This window comes from Alexandromys fortis, unplaced genomic scaffold (genome assembly GCF_014885135.2).
Source record: "Alexandromys fortis isolate MF-2015 unplaced genomic scaffold, M_Fortis_MF-2015_v1.1 scaffold_208, whole genome shotgun sequence".
Taxonomy (NCBI): domain Eukaryota; kingdom Metazoa; phylum Chordata; class Mammalia; order Rodentia; family Cricetidae; genus Alexandromys; species Alexandromys fortis.
Window position 1 is genome coordinate 2335647 of NW_026068082.1, and position 12340 is coordinate 2347986.

The 12340-nt window shown below is 47.7% G+C and overlaps 1 protein-coding gene across 1 annotated transcript in view; it reads right to left on the reverse strand.

Moving 5' to 3' along the window:
• Tulp3 (TUB like protein 3) overlaps positions 1 to 12340 on the reverse strand; it is a 24077-nt gene that overhangs the window by 4627 nt on the left and 7110 nt on the right. The window contains exons 3-8 of the mRNA XM_050122026.1: positions 11145 to 11196; positions 5440 to 5599; positions 4765 to 4944; positions 2175 to 2299; positions 1769 to 1966; positions 727 to 839 (exon numbers count right to left, since the gene is read on the reverse strand). Of these exons, the coding sequence (XP_049977983.1) occupies positions 727 to 839; positions 1769 to 1966; positions 2175 to 2299; positions 4765 to 4944; positions 5440 to 5599; positions 11145 to 11196 (828 nt within the window). The remainder of the gene's footprint in view (positions 1 to 726; positions 840 to 1768; positions 1967 to 2174; positions 2300 to 4764; positions 4945 to 5439; positions 5600 to 11144; positions 11197 to 12340) is intronic.

The following is a 12340-nucleotide window of genomic DNA, read 5'->3' on the forward strand; positions in this document are numbered from 1 at the left end:
TTTATTATATATACAATATTCCTTCCATGTATGCCTGCAGGTCATAAGAGGGCACCAGATCTCATTAGAGATGGTTGTGAGCCACCATCTGGTTGGTGGGAAATGAACTCAGGACCTCTGGAAGAGCAGCCAGTGCTCTTAACTGCTGAGCCATCTCTCCAGCCCAACAATTAATAAACAATTTAATAAAATAAATTATTATTATTTTAACTAGCCTAGCTGGCCTGGAAATCATGGTCCACCTGCTCTGTCTCCAGATTCTGGTATTAAAGGTGTGTGAGATAGTGACTGGCCTCAACATTTTCTTTTAATTTTTTTTTTCTTTTTTCTTTTTTTTTTTTTAAGACAGGGTTTTTCTGTGTAACAGTCCAGGCTGTCCTGGAACTAGCTTTGTATGCCAGGCTGACCTTGAACTCACAGAAATCTGCCTGCTTCTGTCTACCAAGTGCTGGGATTAAAGGCCTGCACCACCACTGCCTGGCTAAAGTTTTTCTTTTTAAGATGAACACATCTGTATAACTGAATCACTTAAAAACAAACAAACAAACAAAAAACAATAGCAAAGGCTTGGGATGTAGTTCGGTGGTAAAGCAATTGCTTCACATGTGTGAGGCCTTTGGTTCAATCCTCAGTGACAGAGAACAAGGGGTGTGGGGGATAAAACAGCGATTATCCTGGGGTTACAGAACTACACAAGACTGGGCTGGCCAGCTGAGGCGTCATCACCTGAGTTTGCCGATGTAACTTTCCCCATCACGAGACAAGTCTGTCGGGTCTGTGGAGATCAGGTAGTTGGAGGTTTTGCTCTTTTTCCGCTTCCTACCAGCAAGAAGAAATATCTGAGAGAAGAAAAATGTCAGTCAAACCCAAGTCCAGTGAGACCACAAGTGTTCACCAGTATCTCTCTGTGCAAAGAAGTGGATCTTAGGACAGGCATGGTGGTACACACTTTTACTTTCAGCACTCCGGAGGCAGAGGCAGGAGGATCTCTGTGAGTTCAAAGCCAGCCTGGTCTACCTGGAGAGTTCCAAGACAGCCAGAGTTACAGAGACAGATCCTGTTTCAAAAACCAAACTAAAACAAACAAAAAACAAAATAGCCAGGTGGTGGTGGTGGTGGTGGCACTTGGGAGGCAGAGGCAGGTGGATCTCTGAATTCAAGGCTAGCCTTATCTACAGATTGAGTTTCAGGATTGCCAGGCAGAGGCTGTCTCAAACAAACAAACAAACAAACAAAAATAAACAAACAAACGAAATCCAGCATTTGGAAGGCCAGGGCAGCAGGATCTGAAACTCAACAAGTCACCCTGGGCTACATGAGTTCCACATCAAGAAAGAGAAAGATAGGGAGGTGAAAACACGCACACTCCTGCGCTCTTGCTGGGCTGGGGCAGCTCCGTGGTGGGGCAGCTACAGGTGTACAGGGGCCTGAGCTCCATCGTAGCGCGGGGAAACACTCTCCACTTCCTTACATTGTGGACAGAAGCTTTTCTTGAGGGTGGGCAGGGGTGAGGAATCAGAGATCCTGACCATGACTAGTTCTGACATGAGACACTAAGAACAGGACTTCTGGGTACACAGCCCACTATCAGATGACGCTGTCTAACTAGTGGGACTCCCCAGGCATAACCAATTCCCACGACAGCCTTGTTCTCTCAGGATCATCTGGGGGTTAAGGGCTTAGCAGAGGGGTGTCTGCCTGCCGTGGATGACATTTCATCACCAGTGCTCAGAGAAAAGAAGAGAACAGCCTACGATGGACCCCATACCTTCCGGTTCTCCTCCCTCTCCAGGTGCATATAGTAAGTGGGGAAGAGGCCGCGGTCCATGCCTTTCTTATCCCGAGTTACTCGACACTTCACGGTGACACCCCGCGGGGCAGGGCTGTATGCGAAGTCCTCTAAATTCTCCACTTCTCCAAGCTGGGCATCGCTTTGCTGGGCTGTGACACCAGCAGCTCCCGTCTCCTGAAAACAGAGTTTTCTGTGAGCAACCAGAATCGGGTACAAACTTCAAGTCCTGGGTCAGACACTTGGCGACAAAATCCTGCCAGTCTTCAGTCCCCTCCCGATCTGGTGAGTCAAAGGGAGCATCACGAGCCTCGGTGTAAACAGTTCTCCATGTTTGAGGATGGTCACAGCAGCTGCAAAAGGACACTGGTTCAGCGCCACGTACCGAGGCTGCTTTCTGGCCGGCCACAGAACTCTCTTTTTCCGAATGAGCTGACGGGGAGCTGAGATTGTCCCCTTCCTCTTCCTCATTGTCGGTCTCCTCGTCATAGTTCACGCTACCCAGGATGCCTGGCAGAAAAGGAAAGCCTGTCAGCCGTCTGTTGTCTGAGAAGATCACACTGGAAATAAAGAAGTTTTCAATTTTTTCTTGCTTCAAACCTTTCCAACTGGGGCCAGCGAGATGGCTCGGTGGGCAAAGGTGCTTGCTGCCAAGGTTGACAACCTAAGTTTGATTCCTGGATCCACATGGTGGAAACAAAGAACTGACTCCCTAAAGTTGCCTGACTGCCACATGTGTGTACGGCACACACACACACACACACACACACACACACACACAAATAAAAATGCAATAATAAATTGCTAACTGGAACCAGACATGGTAGTGCATGTCTATAATCCCAGTACTCAGAGGACAGTGGCAGAACAGAAGGATCAGAAAGTCAAGTGATGTGGGAGTGTCATATATCAATCTGTTGATTTCATTGGTTAAGCAATAAAGAAACTGCTTGGCCCTGATAGGTGAAAACATAGGTGGGAGGAATAAACAGAACAGAATGCTGGGAGGAAGAGGAAGTGAGTTCAGAGACACCATGCTCTCCTCTCCCGGGTAGATGCGATAGCTCTGCTGAGACACAGGCCATGAAGCTCCAACCCAGGATGGACATAGGATGAATCTTTCCCGGTAAGACTAATGCTATACAGATTATTAGAGATGGGTTGATCGGGATATGAGAATTAGCCTGTAAGGGCTAGAGCTAATGAGCCAAGCAGTGTTTAAAAGAATACAGTGTTTGTGTAATTATTTCGGGCATAAGCTAGCAGGCGGCTGGGGTGCTGGGGACACAGCCCCACCGCTCCTATTACTACAGTCAAGGCTATCCTTGGCTACATAACAAGCTGGAGACCAGCCTGGGCTACATATACCTTGTCTCACCACCACCACCACAGCCTCCCATTATGATTTAGGCAAACTCCAAAGTCTTGCTGTGGCCTCCCATATTCTACGGAACTAGCATTTGCTTTGTTTTGTTTTTTGAGACGAGTGGCTCACTATGGAACCCCTGGCTGTCCTGGAACTCTCTATGTAGACCAGGCTGGCCCTGAACTCACAGAGATCCTCCTGCCTCTGCCTCCTCAAGTGTTGGGAGTAAAGGTGTATGCCTACATCTCTATAGCCAGCAATAGCCCCTCTGAGCCTACCCATGCTCCCTCCCACCCTCCTGCATCTTGCTCCATGCTCCACTGTCACCTCAATGGGCCAGTTCCTGCTGTAGGCCCTCGCACTTTCTCTGGGCAGCTTGCCAACCACTCTGTCTGGGTTAGGGGCTCTCCAGGGACTCTCAGGCACCTTTTTTACACAAACCCACATTTACTTATTCTTCAAACAGGGTCTCATGTAGTCCAGGATAGCCCTGAACTTGTTATACAGCCAAGGAGAACCTTGAACGAACGCTTTCCCTCCACCTTCCAAGTGGTGGGAATACAAGCACGTGTCTCTACACACAGTGCTGGGAATCAAACCCAGGACTTCAGGCTTGCTAGGCAAGCGCTCCACCGTCTGGGTTGCATTCCCCAGACCCCAAAGCCTCAGCCAGAATAAACGTTCCACGAGGACATCTGAGAATAAAGCTCCATACAATTTCGCACAGAACCCATTTTCTTCTTTAAACCTTTAAAAGTTACATTTTAATTTGTTTATTCTGTGAGTGCTTCTCTCCTTCCCCCACATGGGCTCTGTTTAAACTCAGGTTGACAGGTTTGCCAGGTGAGTATGGAGGGTAATCCTCCTCCTCCCTTTGGGGTTCCAGGGATTGAACTCTGGCTGTCGGGCTTGGCAGCGGGTGTCTTTAACCAGTAAGCCAGCTCCCCGACTCTCAGAAGCTATTTCTAACGGATGAACCACTCTTCCAGGAGGGGCTGGCAAGGCAAGCACCTAGCATACACTAATTCCTTGCTGGCTTTCACTGTCCTCACTTGAAGGACAAGTTATATAGCCAAGCAAGGTGATAAATGTCTACGGTGTCAGCACTCAAGAGGTTGAGACAGGAGGATCTCAGATTGGAAGCCAGCCTGGGTCACATGGCAAGACCTTGTCTTAAGGGGAAAAAAAGAAAAGAAAAAGAAACTAGGTATAAGGCCAGGTGGTGGTGGCACAAGCCTTTAATCCCAGCACTCGGGAGGCAGAGGCAGGCTGATCTCTGTGAGTTCAAGGCCAGCCTGGTCTACAAGAGTTAGTTCCAAGATGGGCTCCAAAGCTACAGAGAAACCCTGTCTCGAAAGAAAGTAGGTTTAAGAAAAAAAAAAAAAAGGGCAAAATGAAAAGTCATATGTGATAATGACTACTCTGTATTTCATTATCTTGTCTTCTCAGACAACAGCACAAATGACGACTGTTGCCAAGTATCCCCCCTTCCACCTTAGATGTCAAAGATGCTGGAACCCAAGCCACACTACCCAAGTCTGGGTCACTTAGACTCCAAGCCGACGAGAGGAAGGCCCGCACCCTGCCATAAACCGAGCGTCACCCTCACCGTGTTTTTGGAGAATCTCCTGGAGGTCTGGCTTGGAGGCGGTCTCCACTGGAGGGCTTTCCCCACCTGCACTTCGGTCGGTGGCCTCTTCCGGAGCAGGGGAGCCCACTGAGAGAACATGAGGCTTGCTTTCCAAATCCGGAGCCTCTGGCTTAAGGAAAGCAGCTGGCCCATCGATGCCTAGGAGCGCGAAGAAAGAGTGACTGTGGACCGGAAGTGAGCTGGGTGCTTTGCGGGATGCGGCCAATCAAGGGCTACCCAGCCACCTCAGTTCTCCTTCCTTAACGTCATAAGCACGTGTGTCCAGGTCAGGGACCGAGTCTACCAACAGGCTTGGCTACTCAAACTGTACTTCAGAACCTAGGAGTGAGGCCAAGGCTGGGCGTGTGGCTCAGGGCCAGACTTTTCATTCATTTTGAGAATTCATTCATTCATTTCGGACAGTGCCATTCACTTTGCATCAAAATCAATAATTCTAGGTTGGACATAAACTTGAAGGCATCTTCCACGATTTCTCTTCCCAAAGACCCAGAACGTGATTATAAAAATAAGGCAGGATCTTAGGAAGGGAGCTGGTACTGTCTTTGTGCACCGTGTCTGCATTCTCCGGCCTCATCTTGGGTCTATGAAAATCGTACTTAAGCCATACGTGGGAGGCACTGTCTAAATACACACCATGTAGGATGACATCGCTGCGAGGCGTCTGAGGGTCCACCAAAGGTGTGTGCTCCTCGCCACCTCTAGGCTTTAACCGGCGCAGCCTGGCTTCGGGGTTTGGTTGGACCATAAGTGGCTCAAGGCGCTTCTTTCTCTGCTTCTTCTCCAGCAGTGCCCTCTAGAGAGAAAATGCGGCATTACAACGCACAGCCTACCCTCATGGAATAGCTTAGCCGGCCTTTCTTTTCTTTTTAAAAACAAATCCTAAGAGCTACTGTGAATCTCTTTTTGTTTCACAAGAGATGCAAACATGCCAGCTGAGCAAAGAGGTGCATATCCTTAATTCCAGCACTCAGGCGGGCAGCAGACCTCGTGAGTTCGAGGCCAACCTGGTCTACAAAATGAAGAAACGGAAATACTCAGGGCAGGCATTTTCCTCTTTTCTGAGACAGGGTCTACCTATGTATTCCAGAATGATTTTCAGCTAAAGACCATCTAGCCCAAACCTCCCAAATCTTGGGATTATTCGGATATTTTGCCACAGCCAACCTCAGTTTTGCATTCTTGTTCATCTTACAAATTGAAATCAAATGAACTTGGATCAGAAGTGAGAAGAAAGAAAAGATAGTTGGGACATTCTGAGCAGGGAAATTCAGTTTACGGGTAGACAAGAGATAAAGAGCCGGGCCGGGGCAACTCTGCAGGATGCTTGCTTGCGTCTTAGTGACTTTCAGTGGCGGTGATGAACACCATGACCCAATCTGACCTGGAAGGAGAGACTTCATTCCCACAAAAGGCAAGTCAGGACAGGCAGGTGGCGGCGAGAACAGAGTAGGGGTCATGGAGGAATGCTGCTGCCAGGCTTGCTCCTCAGGGGCTCAGTCTTCTCTTATATACCCCAGGACCACCATCCCAGGGATGGCCCTGCCCACAGTGAGCTAACCCTTTTCACATTAGTCACCAATCAAGAAATGCCCCCAGGCTTTCCTATGCGCCATCGGATGGGTGCTGTTTCTCAACCGAGGGTCCCTCTTAGATGATGTCAGCTTGTGTTGTATTGGCAAAAACCAACATACACACCCTGTATATGTAAAGTCATGGTTATGACGTGGAAACTCACTTGGAGGCTGAAGCAGGAGGACACTGATCCCAGGACTGGCTAACAGGGGGACATTGAGTTCCTCTAAACCAAACCAAAACAGCAGCAAGATAAAGCAAAGTCAGGCAAAAAGGCAGGAATGGATATGAGAGAAATGTCCCAGTAAGGTAGAAGGGAAAGCTCTGTCACATACACTATTTTTAAATTATATTTATTTTTCTTTGTGCACAACAGTTCTGTCTACATGTATGCTTGTGCCCCACGTGCATGCCTGATGGCCACAGAGCTCAGAAGAGGGAGCAGATTTCCTGGAACTGGAATTCCAGACAGCCAGAGCCACACAGCTAGATCCTGTTGTTGTTGTTGTTGTTGTTATTTTGTTTTGTTTTAAGCTATGAGCAGTTTAGCACTATTGATCATTAGGGAGATGAAGACCCAGCTGCTACTTCATGCCCACTGAGACGCTAAGAACCAATAAGCGCTGGAGACAAAAAGCCTCCGGCATTGGTGGGAACTCAAGTGGTCCAGCTTCTCATCTGGACTGTATCCGGTCTTGCAGAAATCAGGGGTGATTTAAGGCTAGAGAGGGCAGGCAAAAGCCAAGAGCAAATGCGACACCAATGTTAGAGGCAGGGATTTGCTATGCAGCTGAGGCTGGCTTTGAACCTGTGACCATCCCTCTTCTACCTGCTCAGTGCTGCCATTACAGGCACACGCTAGCAGGCACCACTAACCTTTGGTAATTTCTAAAGATTCTAGGGGAGTCTCAGGTAGGATCAAAGGGGTCACAATTGATGGTATGAGTCTGGAATACTGTTCTATGTGGCATCCATGACGGGGACTGGTGGTCCTTGCTGATCTCCACGGTGGAAAATGTCATCTCATCTTTGCCGATTCCTCCTCTGCTTTGCAGGTGACCTGCTCCATCTGCAGTCACCACCCCTCCCGCCACTGAGTTCTGGCTTGCACTGGTAACCAAGGCAACTCTACTGCAGAATTCAGCCACACCCTGGGCCTTCTCCCCAGGCCTGTTCTTAGGTGTTGACTAGATTCAGAACTCACGGTTTTCTTGGTTAGACTCACTTTGTTTTGTATGCCATCAGATTTGTCAGGTAGACCCCATGTGGACTCACGTGATTATTAAATGGTTTTGACAAATATTTAAAAAAAATCACACAGAAAAGCAAACATGAAAGCGACGGATGTCAGGTATAGTTCTAAGTTGCCTAATCTTTACAGCGTGTTACTGCAGAGCACTGCACATGCCTTCCTTCCTTCATGCAGGATGTAATGAAAGACTGTTGCATGTCCCTAGGCTAGGGAACGCTGATGGAATGATCATCAAATATGTACTTTGTGGGAGCCAGGCATGGTGGCAGTGCCTTTAATCCCTGCACATCGGGAGGCAAAGGTAGGTGGATCTCTGTGAGTTCAAAGACAGCTTGGTCTACAGGGTGAGTTCCAGGAGAACCAGGACTACAAAGAGAGACCCTGTTTCAAAAGAGCTAATAAAACAAAAACCAACCAAACACACACACACACACACACACACTGGGGGATGGGATGGGGAGACACCTTGATGGGTAAAAGTGTCTGCCATGCAAGTTTGTTCTAAGGTCAGATGCCCGGAACCCACATAAAATCTAGCTGTTGTAACCATGTAATCCTTGGGTGTCCACATGGGGAGATTGGAGGCAGGGACTGGGATTCTGCAGATTCCTGAGTGGCTAACCTGGACGGCTAGACAGGTGAGAAGTGAGACCCAAAGGCTGTCTGTCCTCTGACTCCCTTACACAGGGACAAGCACACATGCACATAAACAAACTTGGCAGGCAATGTCGCAGTGCCGAACAGATATGTACAATCACTATGTGTCAATCAAAAATAAATGTATCTCTTAATATCTGTTCTTGGGGGGCTGGAGAGATGGCTCAGCAGTTTAAGAACACTGACTTTTCTTCCAAGGAACCCGGGTTCAATTCCCATCATCCACAGGGCAACTTAGAACTGTCTATAACTTCAGTTCTAGGGGACCCAATACCCTCACACAGACATACACGCAGGCAAAACACCAATGCACATAAGATAAAAATAAATTGGGGCTAGAGAGATGGCTCGGTGGTTAAGAAAGCTGACTGCTATTCCAGAGGACCCGGGTTCAATTCCCAGCACCCACATGGCAGCTCACAACTGTCTGAAGAGCCAGTTGCAGGGGATCTGACACCTTCATACCAATGCACATAAAATAAAAATAAGTTACTAAAAAAATCTGTCCTTGGTTCTTATTCTATTAGTCCAGTAAAGGAAATAAACACAGCTAGGCAGGGTAGGGTATACCTGCAATCGAAGTACTCGGGAGACTGAGGACAGCCTGGGCTGGAGGGTGAGACCCTGTCGCGAAAACCCAACCCCTTCCCACATAGAAATTAAATAAATAAATAAAATGTATATTAAAAAACCTGTGAATAACACTATTAAAAAAATAAGCCAGGTGATGGTGGTGTATGCCTTTAATTCCAGCACTTAAGAGGTAGAGGCTGGCGGATCTCTGTGAGATCGAGGCCAGCCTGATCCACAAAGCAAGTTCCAGGATAGGCTCCAAAACCACTAAGAGAAACTCTGTCTCAAAAAACCAAAAACCAAAACAAAACAAAGTAAAACAAAACAAAATTTAAACAGCACAGCAGCAAGCACAGGCCAAAATTTTGCTTTTTGTTTTTTTTGTTTTGACACAGGGTTTCTCTGTGTAGCCCTGGCTGTCCTGAAACTCACTCTGTAGATCTCGAACTCAGCGATCTGCCACAGACCAAATTCTAGAGAAGGAAAAACTGAAGGAAAAACTGTTAAGTGGTTTTGTTCCAGTGTGGACATGACCTGCAGTGTCTGCTCCCAAGAGTCACATGCTGAAGCAGGGCCCCATGCAGTCAAGTGTAGTCACGCTGAAGGGTGGGGAAATGGGGGTAGAGGTTATAACCCAGCACCAGAGAGGCTGAGGCAGGAGGACTGACTTCAGAGAAAGCCTGGGCTACACAGCAAGTTCCAAGGCAGTGCGAGAAAGCCATGGCCTGGTAGAAGGGATAAATCATCTGCAGGCCTGCTGTGGGAAGGGATTAAGCCCCGCCCACCCCGAGTGTCAGCTGGTTCCAAGAGCAAGAGGTCATAAGAAGTGCCAGCTGTGGTGGAATACGCCTATAAACCCAGTCCTCAGGAGGTAGAGGCAGGAGGATTATGAATTTGAGGCCTGGGTGGGCAACACAGCAAGAATCTATTTCAAGAATCAAAAAGCTGGGTAGGGTTGGACACGTCTTTAATCCCAGCACTTAGGAGGCAAAGGCAGGAGCATCTCTGTAGTTTGAGGCCAGCTAAGGCCTGCTATGCATCCCCGAAAGAAACCAAAAAGGAAAAAAAGTTATGATGTGGGAATCCCCTCTGTATGCTGTGAATATGCTTTGCTACCATTGGTTAATAAAGAAGCTGCTTCGGGTCTTTTGCAGCGCAGAATAGAGGTAGGCAGGAAAACTAAACTGAAGGCTGGGAGAAAGAAGGTAGAGTCAGGGAGATGCCATGTAGCTGCTGAAGGAGACAGACACACAAGAACCTTACCTACTGGCAAACGAGCCTCATGGTAAAATACAAAATAATAGAAATGGATTCATTTAAGATGTAAAAGTTAGTGATTATTTTGGGTCTTGGCAGCGGGGAAATGAACAAGCAGTCTCCACCTACAAAGTTATTTTCCTGCCCTTTCACATGGCATCTCTCCTGTACCAATTATTTTCCTTGTTGGTCTCTGTCATGCTGTGTTATAACTAAGGGGGCTGTGAGGGCTAAGGGGGCTGTGCAGGCTAGTTTTATGCAATCTGGTATAAACTAGAGCCATCTGGGAAGAAGGAACCTCAGTTGAGAAAATGCCTCTCTAAGATGTGCCTTTAGGCAAGTCTGTAGCAAACTGTCTTCATGATGGACTCCAGGCTGTGAGATGATTACAGTCACGGTGTTTATCCCAGCATTAGAAGCCTAACTAAGACGGGCGTCACCAGACACCAGATGAAGCTGCTGATCTTGGACTTTAGCCTCTAAATCTGTAAGTTTCTTTTTAAAAATAATGTACCCAGTCTCATGTATTTTGTTATGGCAATAAGCAGCAGGCCAATACATCTCTTACTTATTTATTCACTTACTTACTCATCTATCTATCTATCTATCTATCTATCTATCTATCTATCTATCTATCTATCATCTATCTATCTATCATATTTTAGTGTTTTGAGGTAGGGTCTCCCTATGCAGCTCAGACTGACCTTGACCTCGCAGTGATCAGTCTCTCTAGAGCAGGGATTACCAGTTAGTGCTACCAGGCCCGGCTACAACATTCTTCTAGTTCCTGTAGAAGGTGTCAGGAGGTTTTCATTGATTATTAACAAAGCCAGTTAATTGCTACATCGTCAAATCGCCCTGCTCCTGCCATAGCCCAGACCTTTGGCTTGACGACTAAGTTCAGACATTGTTTAATGAGCAGCCACGAGCGATCCTGCCCATCTAGTCTTTCTGTGAGACCCTGTCATGACTTCAGAGCCGAGACCACCAGCTCCAGCCAGGACGGCCCCCGAGAGCCCCAGCTCACCTGATTGTCCAGCTTCAGCTGCCGAAGCCTCAGTGTCTCATCTTCAAAAGCACTGTCTCAAAAACAGAAAAAGAGAGCACATGAAGACAAAAGCATCCTAAAAGACTGGAATACATGCATTCTAGTGGGTTAACTGGAACCAAGGGATTTTGCCTTAGAGGAAGTGCCTGTTTCTAGGTGTTGTCTACACTCAAGCAAGATCTACCGACTACCACACAGGCCCACCCACTACCACACAAGTCCACCCACTACCACGTAGATTCACCCACTACCACACAGGTCCACCCACAACCACGCAGGTCCACCACTATCATGAAGGCCCACCCACTACCATGAAGATCCCACCCACTACCACGCAGGTCCACCACTACCACGCAGGTCCACCAACAACCACACAGATCCCACCCGCAACCACACAGATTCCACCCACTACCACGCAGGTCCACCACTACCACGCAGGTCCACCCACTACCACGTAGATCCCACCCACTACCACACAGATCTACCCACTACCACATAGACCCACCCACAACCACACAGGCCCACTCACCCACCAAGCCTGTGCATGGAGCCACACACAGCCCTTTCTTTTTGTTTTAAACTGTGCATCAAGTACTCATCCTGTTCCAAAACAACCCGGTCTGAGTGTTTTGTGTGTGTCTTGTTTTGTTGATTCCTTAAAGCAACCCTATGAATTAAGACTGATTTCTCACACCTAAGACGAAGAAACAGAGGCTTGGAGAGTCATGCCAAAGTTTAACAGCTAAAGTCCAAACTGTACCTAAGAATCAGATTATTTTAGTTCTTTTTTGAAGCTGCTTCTATGAGAAGGAAACAGGGACTCAGCTACTAACCTTGACTGACTTCCCTAAGATCTGCAATCAGGGCCATGCATGGCTGCTCACACCTGCAGTCCCAGTACGGGGGGTGGGGGGTGGGGGTGGGGGGTGAAGCTAGGATGGCCCTGACTTTGAGGACAGTCTGGGGCTTTATGGTGTCTCAAAATCAATAAGGTCTGGCAGTAGTAACATTTGTTCTGCAGAGAACAGTTCCTTAGCATTAAGGAATACACAGACTGACACCACGGGGAGCCAGAAGAGGGCAAACGTCCCTGAAGCTGGAGTTACAGGTGGTTGTGAGCCCTGTGTGTGATCTTACCACTAAACTATCTCTCCAGGCTCCCTTTTAATCTACCA